The sequence below is a fragment of the Chaetodon auriga genome, chromosome 7 (genome assembly GCF_051107435.1).
Source record: "Chaetodon auriga isolate fChaAug3 chromosome 7, fChaAug3.hap1, whole genome shotgun sequence".
NCBI lineage: Eukaryota > Metazoa > Chordata > Actinopteri > Chaetodontiformes > Chaetodontidae > Chaetodon > Chaetodon auriga.
In genome coordinates, this window is record NC_135080.1 from 2,210,248 (window position 1) to 2,236,285 (window position 26,038).

The 26,038-nt window shown below is 45.9% G+C and overlaps 2 protein-coding genes across 5 annotated transcripts in view; one reads left to right on the forward strand and one right to left on the reverse strand.

Moving 5' to 3' along the window:
* Positions 1–1,227: 1,227 nt before the first annotated feature.
* Positions 1,228–5,727, forward strand: ckmb (creatine kinase, muscle b). Its single transcript, XM_076735830.1, has 9 exons — positions 1,228–1,298; positions 2,528–2,640; positions 2,806–2,902; positions 3,270–3,424; positions 3,706–3,838; positions 3,938–4,109; positions 4,568–4,691; positions 4,808–4,997; positions 5,210–5,727. The coding sequence occupies exons 2-9, from the start codon at positions 2,548–2,550 to the stop codon at positions 5,386–5,388; spliced, it is 1,143 nt and encodes a 380-aa protein (XP_076591945.1). The 5' UTR covers positions 1,228–1,298; positions 2,528–2,547; the 3' UTR covers positions 5,389–5,727.
* Positions 5,728–6,032: 305 nt separating this feature from the next.
* Positions 6,033–26,038, reverse strand: part of mark4b (MAP/microtubule affinity-regulating kinase 4b) — a 42,193-nt gene continuing 22,187 nt past the window's right edge. Inside the window, exons 4-18 of one of the 4 annotated variants that reach the window (XM_076734569.1) lie at positions 25,505–25,553; positions 25,271–25,336; positions 23,946–24,016; positions 23,080–23,136; positions 22,492–22,728; positions 21,681–21,800; positions 21,300–21,399; positions 20,674–20,783; positions 20,384–20,573; positions 20,060–20,280; positions 19,344–19,447; positions 16,542–16,820; positions 15,448–15,530; positions 11,048–11,084; positions 6,033–9,217 (exon numbers count right to left, since the gene is read on the reverse strand). In XM_076734569.1, the coding sequence (XP_076590684.1) occupies positions 8,884–9,217; positions 11,048–11,084; positions 15,448–15,530; positions 16,542–16,820; positions 19,344–19,447; positions 20,060–20,280; positions 20,384–20,573; positions 20,674–20,783; positions 21,300–21,399; positions 21,681–21,800; positions 22,492–22,728; positions 23,080–23,136; positions 23,946–24,016; positions 25,271–25,336; positions 25,505–25,553 (2,058 nt within the window). In that variant the 3' untranslated portion in view covers positions 6,033–8,883. Of the gene's footprint in view, positions 9,218–11,047; positions 11,093–15,447; positions 15,531–16,541; positions 16,821–19,343; positions 19,448–20,059; positions 20,281–20,383; positions 20,574–20,673; positions 20,784–21,299; positions 21,400–21,680; positions 21,801–22,491; positions 22,729–23,079; positions 23,137–23,945; positions 24,017–25,270; positions 25,337–25,504; positions 25,554–26,038 lie in introns of all 4 variants that reach the window. The other 3 variants (XM_076734571.1, XM_076734570.1, XM_076734572.1) reach the window with 3 other exon arrangements.

Consider the following 26,038-nt stretch of genomic DNA (forward strand, 5'->3'; position numbering starts at 1 on the left):
TGAATCATATGTGAGGCTGCTGTCTGCGTCACAGTGCGCCTCCTGCAATTTCTACTGTCACATGATGTGTTCATGATTTAACATCTGTCGGCGGGTAGATTACGGAGGCCTATCACATTACCAGAGGGGGGTAATGGTGCTGGCACTCGTATCGTACAGAGCTGGACTCGAGGTTTTACAGTCAGATCTGACTGAGTACAACCACTTTGCACTGGACACAAAGCTCTTCTAACCTAAAACTCAGGATACTGGATATATAATGTTCTGACTGAAAACCTGCAGAGAAAACTGTGAACTTACAAACTCATGTTTTGATTGAAGATACAAAAGATGCCAGAATTGACATTTTACTTCATCTAACATGCCAAATGTCTGAAGTTTAGACAGCCTGTCACTATGCATCACTGCATGACATTAAGACAGGCGGCAGTAACACACATCTTAAACTCACACGCAGACATCTCCACTTAGCAAATTGGTAGGTGTGAGGGCCGCAGCTCAGTGTAATCCAATCTGTAATCTTCCATATTACGATGATGTAATCTAAGACAAAGCGGTTATTTTAACTGCTCCATATGATGCCAGACAGAAGTGCAGCCGCTCTGTTCATCGACTCAGTGGGGACACTTATGAAACATGGAGGAGAGATTCAGTGTCTAAACCATCAGAGCCACCTGAGCAGGTGACAGCAGGTGAAACCCTCATGAATATAAGGCTGCACACTGTCACCCTCTACGCTGGAGGCGATGCTATTTAAATCACAGCAAAGGCGATACATGAATATTTTTATGAGAATTAACAACATATTTCTTTAATTATTCATCCTTTTAAAATGTGTTGATGTGTTTGCCTTCAGGTCGGGATGAGGAACAGAATGAGTTCATGTTTTTTAAACCAGAGAACCCCACAGTCCAGTTATGACATGCATGCATCTCATATATAAATGTCTGAGGACGCATGTGCTTTTGTCCGTCCACCCCGTCCTGTCCTGCAGCTCCGACCACGCAGCTACGAGCAGGCAGAAGACGAAGGGTTGGACCGAGCAGCTGCAGCTGTTGTCTTGTCTCTCGTCTCGAGTGTTGTGTGATGTTCGTTTTTGCCTTTTAGAAACTCGCCTGGGCACAGAAGACCCCCTGCGACCAATCAAACGAGGGGACCCAAAGTCTAGTCAGCCAATGGGGACAGAGGTCTGGGTATAAATGCTTAAGTCCATCCCCTGGCAGAGTTGGGCAACCCCTACATTTGGTGGAGAGGACCTGATCCCGGGATCTTTTACCCCTTTCTTTTCTCCTAAGCAGGTAAAAAAGAGAACAATACTTTAGTCAGCCTTCTTAGAAATCCATGGGAATGACTGTGGTGATTTTTCCATGCAAATATGGACAAAAAAACTCTCCCTGACAAAACCATTTTTAACCAAATATCTGTCAGACAGACTCCTCCATTGGTGAACTTTGCAGCCATGAAAACTTCTCCTCTCATTTTTGTCTTGGATTCCTCTGAAGCTTTGGGCAGATTTTTCGGATACGGAAACTATGAGTGCACTCTGTAGTGAGACTTTCTTTGAGAGACTTGATGCTCTTGGTTTCTACTAGTCCACTGATAAAGGGTTAGCTAAGCAAACAGCAGCGTAGTGTCACTGAAACACTTGTGACTATCTCTCAGCTGTTGCTGACGCTTGCAGGGCAGACTTCAGACGTGACTGAACAGTTTAGGTGCGCTTGATTTGGTCATGGAACTTGTGGAGCCATCTAAGAGGCATGCAATGCTTTGACCTTTCAGTGTACCAGGTGTCATCAATCAACTACACCTCAAGCAACTGAAGGAGTTTTGACCTCTGACATGGAGAGAGATCTGCTTGTGAAGGCGGCTGTAAATCTATTCTTGATGCCACGAGTCTATTCTGACTGATTCTGCAGCTGCAGAATTTAGAAATCTGTATTTCAGTCATTTTGATTAGAGGATATTAGGTCATGAATTTGTGAGTATTTGTGAGGAATAAACGAAGCTTTTTCAGTTCAATTCAAGTTCAAATATCATTAGATTGACTATTTGTAGTTTTAAACATTAACATTTTTGTGCTGTTTTCTTTAAAAGTTTTCTTGCTTCTGTTATCAAAGTGCTTTCTCTGCTACCGACGTATCACAGCACGGCCACCGGGTTTGCATTAATCTGAGTTCATTCATCTTAATGTACTGGAAACTACAGCTCTCCACAGGGATGGGAGGGGTGGAGGGCAAGAGGGGGCACAGCCACACTATTTATAATCTGCACTAGGAGGGGAAGACAGGTGGTGAGACAGTCAGACAGGCAGGAAAGCATGTAGACAGCAGAGGAAGACAACAGAGACAGAGACAGAATGAGAAGGTGTCTCGTCCTCACCAGAAGACTCATAGACAAGACGCTTGAAAAACTTGGAGAAGTGCCAGAAAAGAGAAATGGTATTGATCAGATCGTGACGTTGGACCTCAGGTTGTTTCGGATTGTGAGAAATAAGGACCCCCCTCCTCTTTTTCTCATCTCTCCTCAGACGGAGTAAGAATCGCAGCCATGACAAAGAACTGTCACAACGACTACAAAATGAAGTTCTCCACGGAGGAGGAGTACCCCGATCTTACCCAGCACAACAACCACATGGCCAAGGTACAGATCCTCCTCTGACATGCCACATGTCCAAAACACACACCCCAACAGGCAGCAGTCACTTTCAGCATGACGTCGCATTTTGACGCTGATCTTTACATAAGCATGACAGAATCCTCAAAACAGCAACATTTGACTGACCTGCACTGGTGTCATCTGCTGCAGGCGTTGACCAAGGAGATCTACGGCAAGCTGAGGAGCAAATCCACCCCCAGTGGCTTCACCTTGGATGACGTCATCCAGACTGGTGTTGACAACCCTGGTAAGAAGGAGCAAGTCATCAGCATAGAGATGAACACACAGCACAGAGAGGTTTGAGGTGACATAAATGAACAGAGGCAGACGCTGCATGTAGTGAAACATGAGTTATGATTGTGGATCGCCGCTAAAGCTGACAATGCTAGCATCCATCATAAGGCGAAGCAGCAGTTTTTATGGGCTTAAGGCAAAATGTCAGGCAAGATTTCTGCTCTTCTCAGTAAATAGTTGTGTCTGAAAAGTCCTCGTGACACAGTGGCTCAGGAGCAAGATAAGAGCACTTCACATTCAACACACCAGGAACACAAAAACACTATCAGTATCCCACACAAACTTACTTCCTCATCCTCATCCTCCGTCTTGTTCTCAAGGTCACCCCTTCATCATGACCGTGGGCTGCGTTGCTGGTGACGAGGAGTCCTATGAGGTCTTCAAGGATCTGCTGGACCCCATCATCTCCGACCGTCACGGCGGATACAAGCCCACCGACAAGCACAAGACCGACCTGAACTTCGAGAACCTGAAGGTGAGGGGCGACAGTGTTGTTTTAGATCAGCGCAGCTTAAAGAAGGAAGCTGGTCTGTTAGTGAGTGTAGGTTACGTTTAGGACCACATCCATTCAAGGTTAAGATTACTAGCTGGCCATTGTCCCAAAATATTGACTATGTATTTAATACATCTTCTGAAGCAACAAGCTATTCTATAAATAAACCATCCACTATGTAAGATTCACTGCAGATCAGAGATTAAACACGATGGCTTCAATACCGTAATAACGCATCTGTTGTGTTTTTCTTCCTCGCTCAGGGTGGTGATGACCTGGACCCCAACTACGTGCTGTCCAGCCGTGTTCGTACCGGCCGCAGCATCAAGGGATTCACCCTGCCCCCCCACAACAGCCGTGGAGAGCGCAGAGGCATTGAGAAGCTGTCCATTGAGGGTGAGTGTCAAACTCATGACAATAAGGCCGATCAATCAGTGCATCTGTAGAGAGCTCAGTCTAATAATCTGTCCACCTTCCTGGGTTCTCTCCTCTCAGCTCTGGCCAGCCTGGAGGGCGAGTTCAAGGGAAAGTACTACCCCCTGACAGGCATGACCGAGGCCGAGCAGGACCAGCTGATTGCTGATCACTTCCTGTTCGACAAGCCCGTGTCCCCCCTGCTGACCTGCGCCGGTATGGCCCGTGACTGGCCCGACGGCAGAGGCATCTGGTGAGAGACACACAGACTGGAAATGAAATAAAACATTCGAGTACACATTAGACTTTTATGGGGTTCCCCAAAGATGATCTCATTTGTGCTATAATTAACTGTAAAAGCAGATTTTGTGTGCATCATGAAAACAAATACACAGTCTGCAAACAATCTCCCTCTGAGCTAAAATCGGCCATCTGCCTTTCTCAAGCCAACCCTTAAAACTTCCACCATCTGTCTCTTTCTCCTAAGCTCTAATATGCCAATCCTGATTATTCCAGTTTTCAAACATCTGTCAGTGTGTCATAAATACCAAAGCACAGTGTGTTCAGCTGCAGCAGACGCTGCCCCTTACAGTGGCTTGACCTCCTGTAAATCCCCCACCGCACCGCTCCGATGGTTCACGTTCTCTGGGTTAGTGTGGATCAGGATTGTGCCTAAATGAAGCAAAACTGAGCTGGATTTTCTTTCTCCAGGCACAACGACAACAAGACCTTCCTGGTCTGGGTGAACGAGGAGGATCACCTGCGTGTCATCTCCATGCAGAAGGGAGGCAACATGAAGGAGGTCTTCAGACGCTTCTGCGTTGGCCTGCAGAAGGTAAAGCACAAAAGCATGCGTGCAGAGCTTCACTTGAACACAGCTGGGCACATTCATACGAGAGTCAAAGCCGCTTCCCCCGATGATGCCGTAAAACTTTCCTCCTCACTGTTCAGATTGAGGAGATCTTCAAGAAGCACAACCACGGCTTCATGTGGAACGAGCATCTGGGCTACATCCTGACCTGCCCCTCCAACCTGGGAACTGGCCTGCGCGGTGGCGTGCACGTCAAGCTGCCCAAGCTCAGCACACATGCCAAGTTCGAGGAGATCCTGAGCAGGCTGCGTCTGCAGAAGCGTGGCACAGGTACATCAAAAATAAATAAAGACGGTTAAATGGATCTCAAAGACGAAGGAAAGTTAGTCATTTTAGACACAGCAGCATTGGCGTTTAGTAGCATTGTCATCTTCCCCCTCTCTTACCATCTGTATGTGAATTTGCACTGATCTGTGGAGATAAGATGTCCAGTGTATCAGAGAGAGGATGGGGCTCAGCTTCTCCTCCTTCTCCCACTCCAGGTGGTGTGGACACAGCCTCCGTGGGTGGTGTGTTCGACATCTCCAACGCTGACCGTCTGGGCTCCTCTGAGGTGGACCAGGTCCAGCTGGTGGTTGACGGTGTCAAGCTGATGGTCGAGATGGAGAAGAAGCTGGAGAAGGGAGAGTCCATCGATGGCATGATCCCCGCCCAGAAGTAAAGTGGACAGGCAACCAATGACCGAATGACTGTCTGTGTTTGTTTTTTTATATGAGAAAAAATGAACGGGTAGCCTTGTTGTAAAGTTATTTTACTGGTTTCGGCCAACTGGCTGCTTTCTGCTTACTTCTTTCCGTCAGGTAGACACTCCACTTTTCTCTCCGCTCCTTTCTTTCTTACTCATTTCTGTTACCCTCATTGATCTTTTCCTTTCCTGCTTTGTATTTGGTTCCTCTCTCTCATTTCCCATCACTTAAATCATCGTTCCCCCCAACTTCTCTGTAACATCCTGGGATCAATCCATGCATAGTCTGCTCATGGCTGTGTATACACACCAAAAGATTTTTTTTTTTGGTTGTAAAGTATAAAAGGACAATTAAATTATGCCCCATGTAACAATCAAACCTTTTCTCTCATGTTTTCTTTATGTGGAAACACAAGCAGCTCTTTTGCAACTGCTCACATCAGATCGACTGTGATATGTGCAGTTTTACTCACGTCAACACATTTTAATATGTGCAAAAAAAATCCTTAAGAATTAGCTTTCACTACGCACGCATGCACGCACGCACGCGCACACACACACACACACCACAAAGACATTAAATCCGTATCTGAGACAAAGAAAATAGCATAAAATACAAAAGAGGTTGAAAGTCTTTATTTTGTGTCACACATTATTTCCTAGGAGACATGCAGGATTGCAGGTCGATCGTTTCTGTAATTTCAGCCCATAAGTTAAGTTATGTCGATAACAGCAACAGCTTCAAACACACTATACAACAGAACTGTAGCCTTAAAGCGTGGCCCTAGCTGTATCTACAGAAGAGGTTCGGAGAGTGAGGCCCAGTTGTACCCACACACACACACACACACACACGCACACGCACAGAGCCTAGCCCTACATCACAGCTTCACATTTTCAGACAGTGGTGGATACCTGCTCGGCTGAGTTCTCCCATTCAACAGATACATTTCTGTAGACCTCACGGCCGTAAAGATCAACGTCTGCTGCGTCGTCTCCTTCTACACGTCTGTCTCGTTAGACGCTGCAGACTTCAGAAGTACAGTTATAATCGCTCGGCTTCATTGAGTTACATGTACAACAACCTTTTGATTTTGGAGTCGTCAGTCAATATGTGGTCAATGTAGCACTTGGTGTACTCTGTTGGTCGCTTTGTTTTGTAATGAGCTGAGTTTTTAGGAAAGGAAATCAAAGGTCATTCAAGGTCACATCCTCATCTTCAAACTCTGGCTCGCGCTGCATGCGCTGACGTTACACAGTGGCTCGATGAGGCAGAGTCTGATTAACAGTCATACACCTTTTACAGTCATAATCAAACCTGTTTGGTCAACAGTCGTACATGTCTCAGCAGTGCTGCAGCCTGATTGGTCGGCAGAGGGGAAAGTCTACAGTTCCTATCTATCAAAAAAGGTTAAGACATGAAAAACAAATGCAAGATTGGACAAAAGAAAACTGTTAAATCTGACAAAACTTGATGGAGGTCAAGTCATCGCCTCGGCTGGTTTCCCTTTGGGAAGTGACAGATGCCAAGAGGCGTAAGTGAAGGAAAAGAAAGACATTCAGAATGTCGACTAGTCACTTCAGCGGGCTTTGAACGTGTGAAACAATGTGATTTTTAAGAATTTACAAAATTAAAATACAGGTTAATTAAAATATCTGCCAGTATAGCACAACCTGGCTAAAAGCAAAAAAAGTGCTCAATGAATTTTAACAACAAATCAGCAAAACCAAAACTGAAGACATAAATCAACGAGGAGCCCGTTAAGTGTTAATCGAGGTGTGTTCAAGTCTCCATTCTTGGCTTTGTGGCTGTATTGCACTACATTTGAGGAAAGTGATGGCGTTCGGAGAGACTGTGATACTGTGAAGTCAGAGTTACCAGAAAAACTACTTCATCTCTGTAAACTTCCATTTACTCTAAACCAGTATGAGCTACTGCAATCACAAGTGGAAAACGTGGTTTTGAAAGAAGACATCAAACCATAATTATAATAAAAAAAAAGCCTGAAAAATGATGCCTTTACTGGCATTAAAAGCTGAAGTGAAATCTGTGGCTGCTTGACTTCAACAATGACCCAAAAACAACATGTAGAAGCTTTTAAGCTTCACGTTTGATCGAGTTTTTAAACCGTCTGCGTGGACGTTTCGATTTTTCATATCATATTACGTGAAGTTTCCATCCCAGAAGAAGAAGAATTTGGACAAAACAGTCTAATGTGAGTAGCTGTCTGGGCACTCAGTTACGAAAGATGTGTTGAAAGAAAAGTTTGTTAAAACAGGAAGTTAAACTGACTTTATTCACTTCAACTAACTTCAACAGTTAAATCAGCACTCAGAATAACGCGTTCTGATTGGCTGATAAAATCTGCTTTTTCAGTTCAAACTAAACCTGCTGAGTCATTTCAGGTAAAATAATGAGAAGTGGCCTTTTTTTCGCTGCAAACATCCAACTTCAGATCAGAAAATCAATCAAATCATGATTCCAGTTTGAGATCCTGTTTTTTCATTTGCTGGAAATAAATTCGACTTTAAACCAATAAGATGTTGTGTCGTTTGAAAGTTTTAGAAAGGCCTTCTGCTCGTTAATGAAGGTGTCAGGGGACAAAACGCTGGGATCAGTTGAGTATTTGTGAGGGCAGAGCATGAGCTCAGTTGATCAGGGTATGAGGGTCCTGCGTTATCAGGCAGCTCGTCGGTAAGCTGCTCACCTGGTGTGGACAGCAGGCAGAGAGCGGACATTTGACCAGAAATGGGACAAACAAACATCAAAATCCCAACTGAACAGTAAAACGGGCATTCTCGATGGATGGGCAGACAGGCTGCGATGCTTCATTCAGTCTGTCACACGTCTGCATTTCTGCATGTCTCCCTCTAGGGGTCGGAGGTCAGACTGCACCCTCGCTTCTTCAATATGTGACGTCTGCCTCTGAGAGCGACAACAGACGTCAGACTTCTGCCCATTTAAAAGCTTTAAAGAAAGAAAATAAACTTAATACACAAAAAATTAAAACATTTCTTTAAATAGCAGCTCTTTAAGAAGGAATGATGACAAATATGATACAATAGGAATAACAATGTCAACAACAACAAATTAGCAATCTCCATCATTCTCAGCAACGCCATCCTTACCATCAAACATTACATCATGAAAAAAGAAAACAACCGTTTGACTCTTAATGTGGAGGTGGTGGCGTGTTTTAAGCAGGGGTCGTAGGTCTCTGACAGCTCCAAGGTCAAGGGGTCATCATAAGTCTGCCGATGGCGGCCTGTCTGCGTCTGTGCATCTGTCTGTCTGGCTGTGATTGGTGGCATCAGAAGAAGAGGGTCTTTAGCGGAGGCAAGGCATCGCTAGCCATGTCACATGAGGTGGAGCCCGGGGAGAAAGAGGAGGCGATCGTTTCTGCCTCGCCGCCCCTCCTCGTTCATCAACTTGTCCCGTCCATCATCAATCTGCCCCGCCTCCTGTCACCCTCAGAGCTCCAGCTCCTTTGACACTTTGGTGGCGATGTCTCTAAAGGCTAACGGTGCCCCCCACAGGCGCTTGAACCTCACGCCGCTGCTCTGGCCCAGCCCGCTGGGCAGCTGGCAGACCTCGGCCTCGAAGGCCACACGGGCGCCGGCTGCTCCGTGGGTGCAGGACAGGAGGAAAGGCCCGGCCAGGTGGACCTGGCAGCCGCAGCCCTGCGCCGCCTCACGCAACGCTAGCACCACCTCTGCCGGGTCGCGGGGGCTCCGCACCCTCACATCCCAGCCGCATCGGGGGGTCCGGGGCTCGGCCGCTTTCTGATGCCCAGATAGATGGCGACTAGAGGGGGCGGGAGGGGAGGAGTGATGAAAACAGAGGATGGAGGAGGAAATGTACGGACATTAGAAGCAAAGGTTTAATGTGGGATGTTTACAGGAGGAGGGTTGGGTGGGGGTGGGGGTGGGGGTGTTGGAGGGAATGAATATATGGGTATTTGAGTTGAAGTGAGATGGATGTGTTGTATGTATGTTGTATGAATGTGAATGTATGAGAGGTCAGGGGAAGGGGGGGGCAGGGAGAGAGAGATTAGTGTCATACATTATTGGATTTTTACATTTCTACACAGCTGCCTACGTCACACACAGATAAAAGTGCATCTTCTCTTTTTTCACACAAAACAGTTCAAGTACAACATCAAAGGGAAACACAAATCACACAGTTTGTGATGGAACGTGTATAATTAATGACATACTACGTAGATAAGTTCATAAATCAGTGATTACTGTCTTAACGACTGACTTAACGAGGGTCTACCCACAGGGATCATCTACCACAAGGAGTCGCGCTCAGCGTCTACGGTCACACCACAGTCTGCGGGCTAACGTTAGCCTGCTGGTGCTGGTTTACCTGCTGTTTTTAATCTGAGAGTGAGACTGGGCTGAAGCAGCTGAGGCTGAGAGGAAGTAACAAGACCTTTAGTACACACTGATAACTGATAGCCCTGAGAAAATACAGTATACTCTACTATGTACACTATAATCCAGAGGTCTCACAAGCCTTAGAAACACTTTAGCTGTGACTGTTCAGAAATATTTTGGGATGTAACCCATAAATGAAAGCAAAAATTACTGACAATTAGTGAGAAATACGTGTGTGTTTTTAATGCTTAATGTCTGTTACAGTTTGTGTCTTTAAGCTTTGATCCAATCAAAGCATCTCTACAGTGTTTATAGATTGAACAGCCAAATAGTTGAATATGTCTAATCTGCTTCTTTATTCTTTCACTCCTTCTCTTCTGCAGCCATGTGGGAAAGATGTAACAGGTGTAATAATGTGTTTGAGCATTTACAGCAGTTCCAGGTTCTTAATGTTAATCAGCTGCTGGTTCGAGGACAGAGAAGTGAGCGTGTTCGTCTGCTTTCATGAGGCTGGATTTAGATGACTGAGCAGACGGTGTGCATTCTCTGTCTGTATGAGCACTTTCAGATCAATTTTATTGTATTTCCACGAGCCCTCACCACATGAAAAGAGAGAAACGAAGAATGAAAACACTTCCACATGCGGTGTGAGCACAGCCTTCTCTGTACAGGAATGAAACCACTGAATCACCTTCAGAGTCGCAGTCAGGCAGAGATTTACAGAAATGTGCTGTTTGTCTTTGTTGCTAAATGAAACCACTCTCAAGTCTTTAAGGTAAATATGGAGCTGGAGCCGGCAGCTGTTAGCTTAGCTTAGCATAAACACTGAAAATAGGAGGCTCTGCACAGAGGGAGCAACATCGGCTTAGCAGCACCTCTAAAGCTCTCTCATTAACATGTTATATGTTGTTTGTTTAATCTGAACATAAACAGAAGCATAAAGAAGATGATTGGCTGTTTTAGGGGGGTTAAGAGCAGAACACACAACCCTGATAAAACAGCCAATAGTCGCTTTTACACTTATGTCTTTGCACGGATTTAGTGCGATGCAAGACATTTCTTTCTCTGCAAGAAAGAAAACAGGTGCATTTCTGTTTATTCATATCTGTCATTCATCTAACGCTGCAGCTGCACTGAGTGAAGCGCTGAGTACACTGTAAACTGATGGAAAGCAGGCTGCTTGTCAAGCTGCTGACACATGAAATGACTCCTCTGCTGCTCTCCGCTTGGAAAAACGTAGACATGTACTCACCTTGTGACCGGAGATCTGCTGATTCTCTCAGGTTCGTCTGTGACCCTCAAGAGGAAGACAAAGGTATCTGTTAGGAATCAATCGGCCCATCGTCTTCTCACACCAAGCCCCCCAGCTAACCCACCCCCCACTTCCTGTTTTAATGCATCAATTAGCAGCATGGCTATAACAGTCAATCCACGTCAACCAATCACAACACAGAACACGACAACTCATCTTCAAATCACAGATGGATCATCACCAACCTACAGTCACTGCAACGCAACACTGGATGGATGTGAAACCACAAAACCACCAACGGAACAAATGAAGGATAAAGAGACGCAGAGGGAGTGACTCCAGAGCGGCGAGCCTCGTCCCAGCGGACGACGCAGAGTCTGCTGCAGGCGTGGCCAGACCCGACTCACGTAAATCAACTCCAACGCTGCTTAGAACAGACCTGGAGTCAGCTGATACTAGTCCTGCTGACTGTCTGACCCAGTGTGAGACACACTCCACACGTCCAAATAATTCAGCTCTTTGTGCCAGTAGCTCTAAAAACTGTCGAATGTTCGATCATCCTGAGCGTCTGCATTTCACAGCTTTGTGAAAGTGTCCGACTGTTTTATTTGTTTTGGCGATCCTCAGGTGTTGTTACATTACACCTTCGTGATGACGTGGGAAACTGTCTGAGAATAAAACTGCAGGTGAAACACTGAATATGTGGTTTCACTTCAAAATGTAATTACTGATAATTACCTAAGATCACAAGATCCCATAATTACATAAACTGATAATATATATTGACACAAAACAGAGTGTAAACCCTTTGAAGACCCTCAATCTGGACCTGATTTGACTACAAATACAGTGTTTGAAGTGATGTTCATCAGTTGCCACTTTCCTTCTTCTCACTGTCTTTTGGGTTTGTTAGTGTTGTTCCATTTCTGCTTTTCTGCAGCACACAGAAGTCTCCCAGCACACCTTTCATCCGTTCATGCACTCATCCAGTTAGTAACATCCTATCCTACATTTCAAGTTTGACTGAATATTCGTGTAGTTGCTTTAAAGTCATGTGGGTTCTTCCTCTTCTAAGCATTTAATATGCACTAAGAGCAGATGAATGCATTTAACATGGCGCACTGAAAGGCCGCACACTCCCAGGGTGCGGCTCGTGGCAGCTGAAGGGTACTCTGGATTACCAACAGGTACTGCTGGGTGTGGGGTGGCATGCTGCACCTCCCACTCATGACCACCAGGGGCCACTGTTGCTATTTTCTGTGTGTAGACTGAGGGCTTCTTTCCCACCAACCTGGCAACCTGATCTCTATTCCCGGAACTGGGGGTGGTCTGGAGGAGAGCAGTGGATTTCATTGATAGATTTTTCTTCAGTGAAAATGAAACTTAGTGTAAAACGGCCCTGGCTCTGGCTGAGGAGCTGTTTGCAGGGCTTTGGATCTAAACACACCTTCAGACTGCAGCAGTCCAATGTGCCACCTCTCTTAAAGCACATGCAGACATCCCAAATCTTGCATCAATACATGCATGTATTCTGAAATTATGTAAACTGTGTCCTATGTAAATTATGACCTTGCCCTTGTTGACTGGAAACTGATGCCAAGAGCAAGACAAGTGGCATCACATCCTCATGGGAGAATAAACGAGGGAGAGATCTATCTAATTGTTTTGTGAATGAAGAGTAATGAGTGACTCTGCACTGAGTTTGTTACTCTCTGTGCACAAACTGTACAGTAACTGTGTAATCTGTATAAAGGCTGAGAGCCGCAGAGCGTTGAAACTGAGCGAACGAGAGAAAGAGCAGAAAGTGACAGAGGGAGAGAGCAGAAGAAGAAATGAAGCAGGCAGAAGCTGTGAGAGAAGCTAGAAGCAGTGTAAGAGGACAATCTGCTTGTATCTTGAGGGAGAGCTGTGCAAGATCCCTGTTTAAGAGAGGGATAAATCCTGGTTACATAACTAATCCTGATTTAAAACGGCAGCGACGCTGGGTCAGTCAGTCAGGATGACTGCTGCTTCTTACAGGCATGTGCTCCTCAGGAGGACTCACGCTGTTCTGTACTGCTGCCTTCAAACTCCTCTAAACTGAGTCACAGCTCACCTGCCTGAACATTTACCGCCGTGTCTCTTTACACTGTCGATGTTGTCTGAGTGGTGTGAGGACAAACAGGGGACACGATCTAACCTCAAATCAGTCAAGAAAATCTCAAGAGTGAAGTATCCAGAGCTGCAGTGATTAGCTGAATTATCAATTAGTTGGAAAAATGCCCAAATTCTCTGATTTCAGAACATGTCCTTCATCTTCCATGACTGTACAAGACATGTGACTGTGTCCCCTTGGATCCATTGTGATGGCCATTTTTCAACCTTTTCTGACATTTTACAGCATTTGAAAGTGATTAATCGATTAAATGTGAGAATAACTGATGAGCAGATGATGAAGACTGCTGTTAGTTCCACTGTGCACTGAAGACAAATCATTTTATGAATCCACACTCCTTCAATATGCTCCTACTTCAGTTTTCAATTGCCTCTTTGATGGCTTTGCCTCTTGTGACACGTTGGCTCTAGAAAGAAGCCTTTGCTCTTTGATTCTGCAGGACTGACAACAAAAACTAGAACGACTTCTGCTGTTTCACTGAAACTGTTTTAATCAATGTGGATGTCTGGATGTGTGTAAAAGTGGTGCCATGATGTCTATGAGAAATATTTGCCCCTAAAGACAGTCAAACCCACCGTGTGACCAGCAGTGAAGAAGTCAAAGACAGCCAGCGAACCTCTCTCTCTTCATCACTTCTCGTCTTTCTCATCCTTTACTCTCGACCTCTGTCTCGTATAAAACGCTAATAAAGCACCATCCCCCTCTTTCCTGTGTGTCCCGGACCCCACAGCCCTGCCGCAGGACTGCTGCTTTGTTAACAGCATGGGGAAACATATGGTGTTGATTACATGACTCAGACGAGTACAGTTGAGACAAACTCACACACTCCACGGGACACAAACACACACACATCTTCATCGAGCTGTTTATTCTGAAAATAAGTGCGTGTGTGCGTGACTGTGATCGCCTACACGAGCTAACAGGCTCCATTATACCTGAGGCTAATATTCCAAATGAGTTGAACACCCACGTCTAAAAATCTGACTTCACCTGTTGTTGTTTCACAAAACAAAGCTGTTGAGTTGGAAGCAGGTAGCGGTGCAGAGCCACCTACAGCCTCTAGTGAGCGCTACACAGCATAAAGACCAGCCAGCAGAGACACAAGCAGTCCAGACAGACAGACAGACAGGCAGACAGACAGACAGGCAGACAGGCAGACAGACAGCTGCTGATTAGAGTTTTAGTCACAAACATACTGCTTTGAGATAGAGCTGCTCGACAGGAAGAAACAGGAAGGTAAACTTTGATGGTCACAGTCCCGCAAACTCGGCTTTCTGGGTAAGAGTGTTGGTCACTGGTGGGTTTAAACTGGACTTTAAACTGGACCAGAGCTTAGTTTCCAAGTTTCGACTCCAGCACTTTGACTCCTCCTTAGTCAGAATTAAGCCTTGGCATAAGTAAGCATGAGTAAGCAGGAAAGGATGAGACGTACAGCATGACGCTGCTCTATTCACCATGAGATGATGCTAATCTGTTTACACTGAGGTAACTCGCCCTTCAGCATATTTCTACGGTCATATGTGACAGATTTATCGCATTAATGTGATGAAGAACCTTGACCTTGAGCTTCTGCAGGGTTCACCAACTTCAATTTACTACTTTTTAAGACCTTTAAACAACACGCAGAGTGCAGTTTTATGTCTGTTTCACGGCACAGAATTATTTATTATACTGCATTTCTTCCAGGCCGTAGATAACAATCATTCCTAATGATATAATAAATCAAATGAACACACCCTGGACCTGGATTAAGTAGCAGAAAACGGATGGATGGATGAACCAATTGAAAATCATTCAATCAGAATTTTTGTGACCGTGTTTACTACAGGTCTGATGTTTGAATGCAGCGTCTCCCACAGAAATACAGTTTAAAACTTCAGGTGTAACACTTGACCTGCAGACACGCTCCACTAATTTAACCATAAGCAGAAAATCCACCATAATATCAAAATTTTTTACATCGCGCACTTCTGTGAGGACACCTGTAAATCCAGCTCACAAAGCTCTTTAAGCTTCGTGTAGAAAACAGATGAGTGGAGACGGACGCTGCAGGTTGAGCTGAACTCGACCGCTGAGCGAATTCCTGCCCGTAGAGTAGCTTTGCCTCAGACAAATGTTTGGATAACTAAACTCCAACCTGCGACAGACAATGAATGAGGGGCAGAGGGGATGACGGGGCACCGGCGAGCAGGCAGACAGTCAGGCAGACAGAAGCAGCCAGAAAACATGGGAAAGGAAGACTTACTAACTGTTTTTGTCCCCTGTGGGAGGGTGCAGCCCGACATGGACTTGTTTGAGCTCTGACGTTTAGAAGGGTCAAGAGTGACCCTAGGAGGAGAGAGGAAGAAGAGAAGGAGATGAAGAGAGGGTGAGAGGAATGGAAAAAGGAAAATTAACCGCAGAGAGTCAGAGAGACATTGAATGACAGAGAAAGCCAGTGAGGGGGAGGACAACAGAGACGACAGTAAGAAGAGACAAAGTAAACTGTATGTTCTGTCGTTCAGGAAAAAGAAGGAGAGAAGATTGGCAGGTGACTGGTAAGGAAAGCAAAAGTAGTTAAACGAACCAAACAAACGAAGAAAGAAACAAACAGATAAAGCAACAATAAGCAGCTCAGAAGAAATGACTGTGAAGACGTACAGTATGTCCCCCTGGCCTGCAGACCTGGGTCACACAGGCCACTTAGAGCAGCACCTGGGTGGGCTACCTGCATCAGGTAAACACACTTCATGACACAAGGTTATGAGATTGATATGAACTTTTTTCTTTTAGATATCGCTGCAGTTCACAACCTTATTGATCTATTTCTGTGATAACAAGCATGTCCACTTTCTAAAGTGGCTGCATTTGAGGTAGAAATCCTTCACCTGTTGGCAGGTGTGGGATTGAAAACACAAAACAAAACAGACCTCTAGTTTAACAAACAGGAGGGATAATTAGACCCAGGTCTGAGATGAAGGAGGACACATTCTGAAGCCTGTAAAGATTCATTATTAGAGAAGGAAGGCTGGTAGGTTAGTGCTGGTTAAGGAAGAGACAGTGAGAGGCAGCAAGGTTAGCTACACGATCTTCATGTCCAGCTTCATAACAGATGAGCCTGGAAACAAACAGGCCGCCTGCTGTCGCTTCACCACATCTGGATGCTTAGCGGTCATCATCAAACACATACAGTCCTTGAAAATACTTGCAAATGTCCGAGCGAGTCCTGAGTTAAAGGCTCATCTGTCGTCTCTAATCCGTCTCTACACTCCTCCTCTTCATGCTAACCCATCAATGGAAGCCATACAGAAACCTCCCATTCTTTCCTCCCCTTCTCCTTCTCCCGGCTTCTCCCCTTACCTGCGAGTCAGCTTGGAGGTGAGTTTGCTTAGGAGGTTGGTCGTGGCCCGGGTCCTGGCATGGGGCAGCGGGCTGGCATCGTGGGACGGTGTCGGGGAAGCAGGGGGGGCATGGGAGGGAGGCCTGCGGTCTCTAATTTGCCCTCCATGGAAAGTGCTCCTCACCGTGGATCCCCTGGAGAGGCGGGAGGAGGGCGTGGAGGACGAGGAGGAGGCTCCAGACGCACCGGCAATGCTGTGGGTCGACGGGGAGGCAGGGGGGAGGCGGTGGGATAAGGAGCTGGAGGAAGGAGGAAGAGGAGGAAAACCAATTCAGAATCACATATTTCAGACATCAGTGAGGTGTTTTTAATGTTTGGATGACAACGGTGCAGAGGAATAAACAAAACCAGGCTTTCCACACACACAACACTTGTTAATACGATCAATCGTAGCTTTTTTTGTATTTTCATTGGATTTGCAGGCAATAAGTAAAGAAGGTCACCAGCCTTATTCTTTAAAGCACATCTATGTGTAAATGAACTCACAGTACACCAGCTGAATTAAGGTTTAACGCCAACTTAAGGACATCAAATGGACTTACATTCGCTTCCTGTACACCCTAACCATAACCACCAACCCTCACCCAGCAAAAATCAACTTTTTCCCCACTGGGGACATGGCTTTCATCCCCAATTAACTGCTCTTTAGCCTAAAATGTGTCCCAGAAAGCAGGCTATGTCACACACACACACACACACACACACACACACACACACACACACACACACACACACACACACACACACACACACACACACACGCACGCACACACACCTCTCCACCCCTGACTCTGACTGGCTGGTGGCCTGAGGCTGCTTTTCATACGCTCTAGATAACACCCACACACAGGGCTCGAGTGGAGCACAACCATTAGACGGGTTAAGTTGAGGAGCAGCCGCTGCAGAGCAAAATCGTTTAATGTCAACGTGAACTAGCTGCGTACTGCAGCTAAATGCAGGGGGGCACACCGGGGAAGGAGGGAGGGGCACAGAGGAGGGGGGTGAAGAGGCTTGAGAGGTTTGAGAGGATGGAGAGGAGGAGAGAAGATGAGAGGGTGAACTGGAACAAAAGCAAAGAAAGGACAAGAAAAACCGATCTTCTTCTACTGTTTGTGCCTGTCTGTTACAGCGTGATGGTCCTTAAAGTTGTGTGCGTGAGGGTTGAGACGATCATCAGTGGCTGAATCATCCGTTTCTTCTGCACTGGATTTTATAGAAATCTTTGCACACCACAACCAACAATAAAGATTCTTCTCCAGTGACATTATTGACAGAGATTATCCGAATCAAATCATTCTAAACAAGCAACTCTCTGTCAGGATACATTCAGTGCACCTCAGTTAGCCTCCGTCCCACCGTGCCATCGCAGATTAACGTCTGTGTGTAACGTATCTACACATTACTGTGTGCTTAATGCAGGGACTTGTGTGTTTAATGCAGACAGATTCTGATGCACTCGAGCCTCACGTACATTTTCATCCACCAAATGTGACCGTGTGTCCATGCACGTGTTTTTCCCATCAACCACTCTGGCATGGCATCACATTGACAAGGCCTCTGAGGCAAGTGGAGGGTTACGTTGGCACAGTGCCAGTCCTCCCTTCATCCTGCCGCTCGCCCCTGCTCGGCTCCTGCTCAGCTCCCCTTTCTCCTCCTCTCACATACCCTCTCTTTCACCTGTCACTCTTCACCTCCATCCCTACATCCCTCATCACCACCGGTTAAGTCACAAAAGGAAGCGGCTCCAGGGAGTAATGGCTGAATGTGGTACTGTTGGGTATGTCGTCAGCAGAGGTACATTTACTCAAGTTCTATACTCGTACTTTCCTGAGTCTTTCCTTTTAATGATACTTTCTACTTATACTCCACTACATTTCAGAGGGAGAAAATTTACATTTACTTTTTTTTTCCTGATTATAATCAATGCAGGACTTTTACTGAGCATATTTTTACTGTGTTTCCGTGTGTACGTGTGTCAAATCAAAACCGAGCGGTGAGTCAGTTCTCCATCCAGAACTCAATATGATTTCAATTTTCTGTCCTTTTTCTGTCTGGTATCTCATAAAGCATCATGGTGGGTAATGTTTTTTGTGCAGCTTTACTCTACCAAGAATAATTTTCACACTAATGAATTCATATTTTTGTTCACTGCTTTCAGTGGACTCGATTCAGTCAGTCTAGATTCCACTCGATCAACCCTCAACCCCTCACAATGACTGCAGATCAGACAGACAGGAACTGTGTGGTTCTCCCTCTGAAGGGCAGAATTACAGAGTGATAAAGAGACAGAAGGATGGAAAACAGGTCAGCCAGAATGAAAGTGAGAAAGAGAGCGAGACAGACAGAGAGGAGATGGTGCCTGCCATGCTCTGACACTAGACAGGCAGACAACCATCTGCCACAACAACAGACAGTTCATACTGGGTGTACACACACACACACACACACACACACACACACACACACACACACACACACACACAGTTTAAGCCCTTTATCTACTGTACCAGTGGAACCAGTCTCTATTAACCAACGCTTCCACCCCGTACTTACTATGAATACACAACTACACTGGACTGAATAAGATGCATCAGGACAATTCGAGGTCACACTGTGAAGCTGATTTCATCTTGTTCGTGTTCGCCTTGCTGTTTTTTAACTTTCTATCTCCTCATCCCAAACTGTGCTAGTTTTGTGATGGCAGTTTGTCATCATTCACGCTGTAAAAGGTAAAGACACGCACACACCTACACTCCTCTCACCTGTTTTCTTTGCCATTCTGCAGCAGTGAGTGTCTCTCAGCGTTGGATCGGTCTGTGCACACGTATGTGTTCCTTCGGGTCATGGCACTAGCAGGGATGTTATTCTGCAGAAAGAATCACAAACCCACAACCACATGAATGTTACTGAAGTCAAACAGCCCGTTTTCGTCTGATGTGGAGGCAGAATGTGGTTCACCACATCACACAATGAAAGGAGAGCTGCAGTGAAAGACCTGTTTTCACCTTCTTAAGACTTTTTACAATTATTCAACGTTTCCTTCCTCGAACGTTTGACCTCAGATGGTCATGAGCTCTGCAAGTATCTGCTGTGCAGAACACTGAACGGTTAATCTCAGGTTAATCTGGGCGCCGTCTTCAACTCTTCACATTCTTTAAACCGTCCGTTTCTCTCTCATGATAATCTCACTGAATAACTATAATCTCCATGTTCTTCCTGATGGGTGAATCTGCAGTTTGTTCGTGTCGAGGTGTGTAAGTGTTTTACTGTTCAGCTCTTCTCTAACATGGAGGACGTTAATGTTTGCAGCCTCCATAATATCTGTGTCGGTGTCGCCTCCATGTGCTGTAATCTGAGGAAATGGGATTAGGAGGACTGTGAGGACTGTGCCATCTGTACCTGTTGTATTGATAAGGGATTAAATGTGACAGGTCGTTTCCACTGGATGATTCATCACACCCACAAAACAAAGCCGTACCGTGGTGGAGCTGACTTCCTTGCGCCGGTCGGGTATCTCTGCTTTATTCGGGTTGTGAGCAGAGCTCACCATGGGACTGGAGGGGGCTGGGATGCTACGGGAGCCAGCGGCATTGGTACTCGTCTTGCGGATTGACAGCCGCTCCTCCTTCAGCCCCGCCCCTTCACCGACACCACTGGGACTCCGTTTGGGGTGTGTCGACCCTGGAACTGCCGGGCCGCCTGAGAGACGCGAAACAGTCTCAGTGAGGAAGACTTCTGTCACATTTCAGCATTTCAGACACAAGCGAAACTCTGCGTCACTGATCTCAGTATTCAGCCTTACAGAAGTCGGAGTGTCGTCTCTGGCGGTGGTAGGTGGAGGCGCTGCGCTGCGCCTTGTGGCCAGAGGAGGAAGAAGTGGCAGCAGAGGAGGAAGAGGAAGTGGTGTGTTTGCTGGTTCCGTTGGTGATGGCGCTGGCTCGGACTCGGGCGAGACTCAGACTGCTGCCCGACCGAGACTCACCGCCCTCCGTCTGAGAGACAGACAGACACAGAGAGAACAAAAAGATGTACAGCTTTCCTGAAGACAGAGGAAGTAAATAAACAAAGAAAAAGGCGAGCAGACACACTCACCTCAGTCTTGCGTCCCAGGAGCAGGTATGTAGCCATGACCTCATTGTACTTCTGAGTGACCAGCGAGTCTCTGACCTCGTCTCTAGTGAAGCCCATTCCAACCATCACATCTGGAAAGTTATTTCATAAGCAAACGACACGTTACACAGGAATCAGACAGGCTGAGCTTCTGTTCAGTAATGGCAGGTTGGTCATTTATGTTTTCTTTATTTGTTGTTCTTTAAAGGGTATCTGTATTTATATTTAGGCTACTTATCTTTATATTTAGGCAACTCATTATATTTATCTTTCCAAACCTTGTGTAATATCTGTATTTGCACTGAAGTCCTTGATCTGGCTGTAAATTACCCACATATCCTCGTTCTCAAACTTCACTGGCTACACAAAAGCACCAACAATCTGCATAATCGGTTACAATTGGCTCAATCTTTACATGAGAGAAGAGAACCGGGCACTTCCTGTCAATGAAGACTCTCGTTTGCCGGCTGCAGACATGACACGGAGGATCCTAATTGGTCAAGTGAGGTGTCCATAATGGAAGCTTTGAACATGACCCACTCAGATTCCACGTCCTCACACACCCTATTAAATCCTGGTGAGAAGGTGAGAGTTGAAGACTTTCTCACCGATGCGGCTGGTGTCGTTAAAGTCCTCCTCGGGCTCGGTGTGGGGCTTCAGCTCCTCGCCGTCAAAGCCGACATTCATCCACTTATCTTTCATTATTTGCTGGTGAGAAAGGAGAAGCAGAGAGAGGCCTTGACAAACACAGCAGGACAGCAGAGACAAAGACAACTGAAAGCTGCTGGAAAAACATCACCTTTGTTTTCATTCACTGTTGTTGTCCTTGAAACATAAGACCACTTACAGACATTAGACATGGAGAGCAGTTAAATATGACTGTTTAACAGATTGCACTGCACAGCTCCATATTTAGACCCGTGTGGTCCTCTTGAGCAGGCTTTAAGTGTGTGCTTCCCCATCACGCAGCTGTACAGTTTCCTCCTCACCTCCAGCGAGCAGCGCTTTGAAGGGTTGAGGACCAGGAAGCGGCGGAGGATCCCCTCGCAGTCTGTAGACATGTAGAAGGGCACGCGGTATTTCCCCCTCAGAACTCGCTCTCGCAGCTCCTGAACACAACCAACATGCAACGATACATGATGAGTTTCTGCTGCACCGACAATGAATTGATTAGTGATCGGGTTTAGGAAATATTTAAATATCAGTGATCTTTACTGTCTGTCTGTGATGTTGTGATTAAAGGTTCCCTGTGGAGTTTTTGACCTCTAGTCGTGCTGTGGAGCCGTGTTTTATCCATCTCATGCCTGACACACGTACACGCACACGGCAGCACCGTGCACGTCCCTGCTAATGGTTTCACACTAAACCACTGACCAACACTGGCAGGGAAGAAGACGCCTGCATGCTGGTAAACAATGCGGGATTTAAAGTACTTCAAAATGTTGAAATACATTAAACACGTACTGTGATCTGGAAAGTACTGTGAATGCAAATATAACTTTGGTTTGTTTGCAAAAAAACTCCACAGACGCTCTTTAAACAGATTAAATTAGAAAACCGATATGTCAAGTTGGAAAGTGGAAGCACTTGTTAGCTTATCTAATTAGCTTAATACTGATTTTAAGCATACTGCTTAAGAGAGGAGACATTTAAAACTAGTTTTCACTGTGTGACTGTAGGAGTTTAAGCAAAAACAGTATTTGCTGCTGTAAACCAAAACCTAAGAAATGTCTTCATGGGAGCTCTCAGTCGCCTCAAATGAAATTTCTCATAGAATAAAATATCCTCCGCGTCACCCACCTTTAGGTTCTGTCCGTCAAAGGGCAAGGACCCACTGACCAGCGTGTACAGGATGACACCCAGGCTCCAGATGTCCACTTCTGGACCGTCGTACTTCTTTCCCTGGAATAGCTCTGGGGCGGCGTAGGGCGGGGAGCCGCAGAACGTGTCCAGTTTATTGCCCGCAGAGAACTCGTTACTGAAGCCAAAGTCGGCTATTTTGATGTTGGAGTCGGCGTCTAATAGCAAGTTCTCCGCCTGCACCAAACAACAGACAGTGAGACACGCAGAAATACAGAAATACAGAAATATAGAAAACTATGATCATATATTGTTCCTGAAAAGCTCAGTGGAGAAATAGATTATTTGTATATTTGCATGTGTTGTCTGCATATGTGGTGGGTGGTGTGTATTCAACATTTGCACATTTCAGCTCCGTCTTGATGCCACAGAGAATGACAAATTGTGCCTAGTTACAGATATCTGATTGATTAATATGCATGAGACCAATACATGCAGCCTGTTTAAGAAGTGTTAACGACTGACAGACAGTTACTGTCACAGATTTCTGGTTATCTGAAGAAGGTTCTTCTAACACTGTGTAATCACCTTCAAGTCTCTGTGAACAATGTTCTTCAGATGACAGTAGTGCACCGCTGAGACAATCTGAGGAGAGACAGAAAAAAAGGCGTCAAATGAAGAAAGATAACGGCTTCCAATGTTTGGATTTACAGGTCGATGGAAGCTTGACTGGAGCTCCTTGACCAACGACATTATGCAGCATTACATACAAAAATGGATGACTGAATTCCTCCTGTGTGATTGCACCTACTGTTTGTTTTCTTTGGTCTGAACCACAGCGGAAAAGTTTACTGCATTTGTGGATTGGTCTGCTTTAGGTTCATACTGCCCAGTAACAAGCCCAGCAGAGGCTATAAACAGTAACTCCCATCAACTCTGACCAGCTTAGATTCAGCCCCTTTAACTTTTGGTAAGCACAGTGAATTTTTATTTTGTTCTGCTCAGTTTTCCAACCACGAGGAGCTGCTGGCTGTCAGATGTCTGCCACAGTGCAGGCGTAAGGCCTTTGTTCTGACAGCAATGTGACTGCACTTCCTTGATGCTGATTTCACCTGGCCAAGCTATCAGTCAGGCTCACAGTGCAGCGTTGTGATGAATGGGAAGAGTCAAACAGCAGGTCATGTCCAGCTTTCCACCGGAACAGGAACATAGCAGCAGCTTTTAGATGGGCGGACAGACAGACAGACAGACAGACAGACAGACAGACAGGCAGACAGACAGACAGACAGGCAGACAGACAGACAGACAGACAGACAGACAGACAGACAGACAGACAGGCAGGCAGGCAGACAGACAGGCAGGCAGACAGGCAGACAGACAGGCAGGCAGGCAGGCAGGCAGGTGAGGTGAGGTGAGGTGAGGTGAGGTGAGGTGAGGTATGACATTGAACTGACCTGTCTGAACTTGGCTCTGGCCTCTTTCTCCTTCATTCTGCCATGAGCTACGAGGTAGTCGAACACTTCGCCTGGAAGAAAACGAAGAGTATAAAGATTCAAAATTTCACTAACTGGGACAATAGAGTTTACCTTGCATGCACAAACAGAGGAAGCTGTGAATCAGGAGGAAGAGCAGTATCCTTGAGCAAGATGCTGAACCCCAAATTGGTGTGTGAGGGGCTCAGACACCAGTGATTGTGTGTGTGTGAATGGCTGAATGCTGGCTAGTGCTGGAAAGCACTTTTAGTGATAGGTAATACTAGAAAATGTTGTCTAAAAATGCAGTCCATGTACTAACACTCAGGACTGTATGTGCTCAGCAGTGCTGACTCAGTATATGTTCATGTGTGTTTAAATTCTACTAAATCTCTGTCACTCAAAACAGTCTGCGAGGGGATGATGAGTTCAGTCAGGTCTGCGTCGAGCGTGCACAGATCGTGGTGCCCTGGTGGAGCATGAGCCCATATACTAAGGCTGAGTCCTCCGGGTTCGACTCGGACCCAGGGCCCTCTGCTGCATCTCGTCCTTTCCCTCTCCCTGCTTTCACGTCTATTTTCGGCTTCACTAGCTGTACTATCGAACAATAAAAAGCTGAAATGAGTAAAAGCATATGTAGACGTGTGGGAACGAAAAAACTTTCCAAAACTACATCCTTGAATGTTTTTCCTTTGTGGTTTTATTTTTCAGCCCATTCAAGAAAAGGAAACAGCTAACAGCTAAATTCTGCTGTCCAGTTCAGTTCATGTATCAGTGCATGTCCCTTTGCTGTCCAAAATTCATGATATTCCCAAACTGCTTGACATCTCCTGTTTTGAACACTGGCATCACACTCCAGAAAGCCAAAGTTTAAAATGTTTTTGTGTGCAGCATTTGAGCCTTGAGATCCTAAACAGTAAAACAGCCTGAGGTTGAGCTGAACAGAGCAGCGTGTCGGCCGGTGAGCTGCAGCCTTATTAGGCATTGAAGTAAGAGATCGCACAACATACAGAGAGAGCAGCGGAGAGAGATTAGAGGATCATGACGAGACAACAAAGAAAACAGAGAAGCTGCAAAAATAGAAGAGAGCATGAGAAACACAAAGACGGACAGTGGAGCAGTAAAGCAAAGTGATTGGACAGATGGGAGGTCTCACTCATGAAACGGAGACAAAGGACTGAACTCAACCTTTACACCCTAAATGAATTAGTTCATTGGTTGTAGAGTCCAGTCCAGTCAAAGTAATCAATCTAATTGACACCATTCAAACGGGCAGTGATGACGAGGGTGGCGGGGGTGTCACTCACCTCCGCTGGCGTACTCCATAATCAGGTAAAGAGTCTTCTCAGTCTCAATCACCTCGAACAACTGAACTGTAACACACAGAGGAAGAGAGGTTAACATGGAGGTCAGCACAGAAACACACACGCCAGCTCGCCACCTCAAAAAAAACACACACACACACACACACACACACACACACACACACACACACACACACACACACACACACACACAAGCACAGTGTGTGTGTAACTCACCGATGTTGGGATGGTTGAGAGTTTTCATGATGCGTACCTCTCGAAACAGCTGAAAAAACATTCAAAAGGAGGAAAGATCACACAAAGGTCTGCACAGACTGTTTCAAGACACAATGGACAGTATGATGAATTACACAAACATGAGTCAGCTTTAAAGCAGAACCTCTTCTCTTAGTGCTTGACTTTAAAAGACGGACGGCCTCGTCACAGCTTCATTTCAATTATTTCTCATTCATTCATTCATTCACTCATTCAATGAATCAGGCGTCAGTTAATTCATATAATCCATAGCTAGTGTGCAGACACAGTTTCCCCATCATCCATCTTATCCACACACACACACACACACACACACAGTCTTATGGCCTCCTCTACACCTGGGGCCACCCAGGACAGCGCCTCACTGGTGCTCGGCTGACTCGGCCTCCTCCCCCGAGCGTCGCTCTCCCTCTGTACCCCCCTCCATCCATCACTGAGCTGCAGACTGCTGCCTCATGCTGTCACTGTGACGCTGCCTCGCTCTCTCTCACTGTC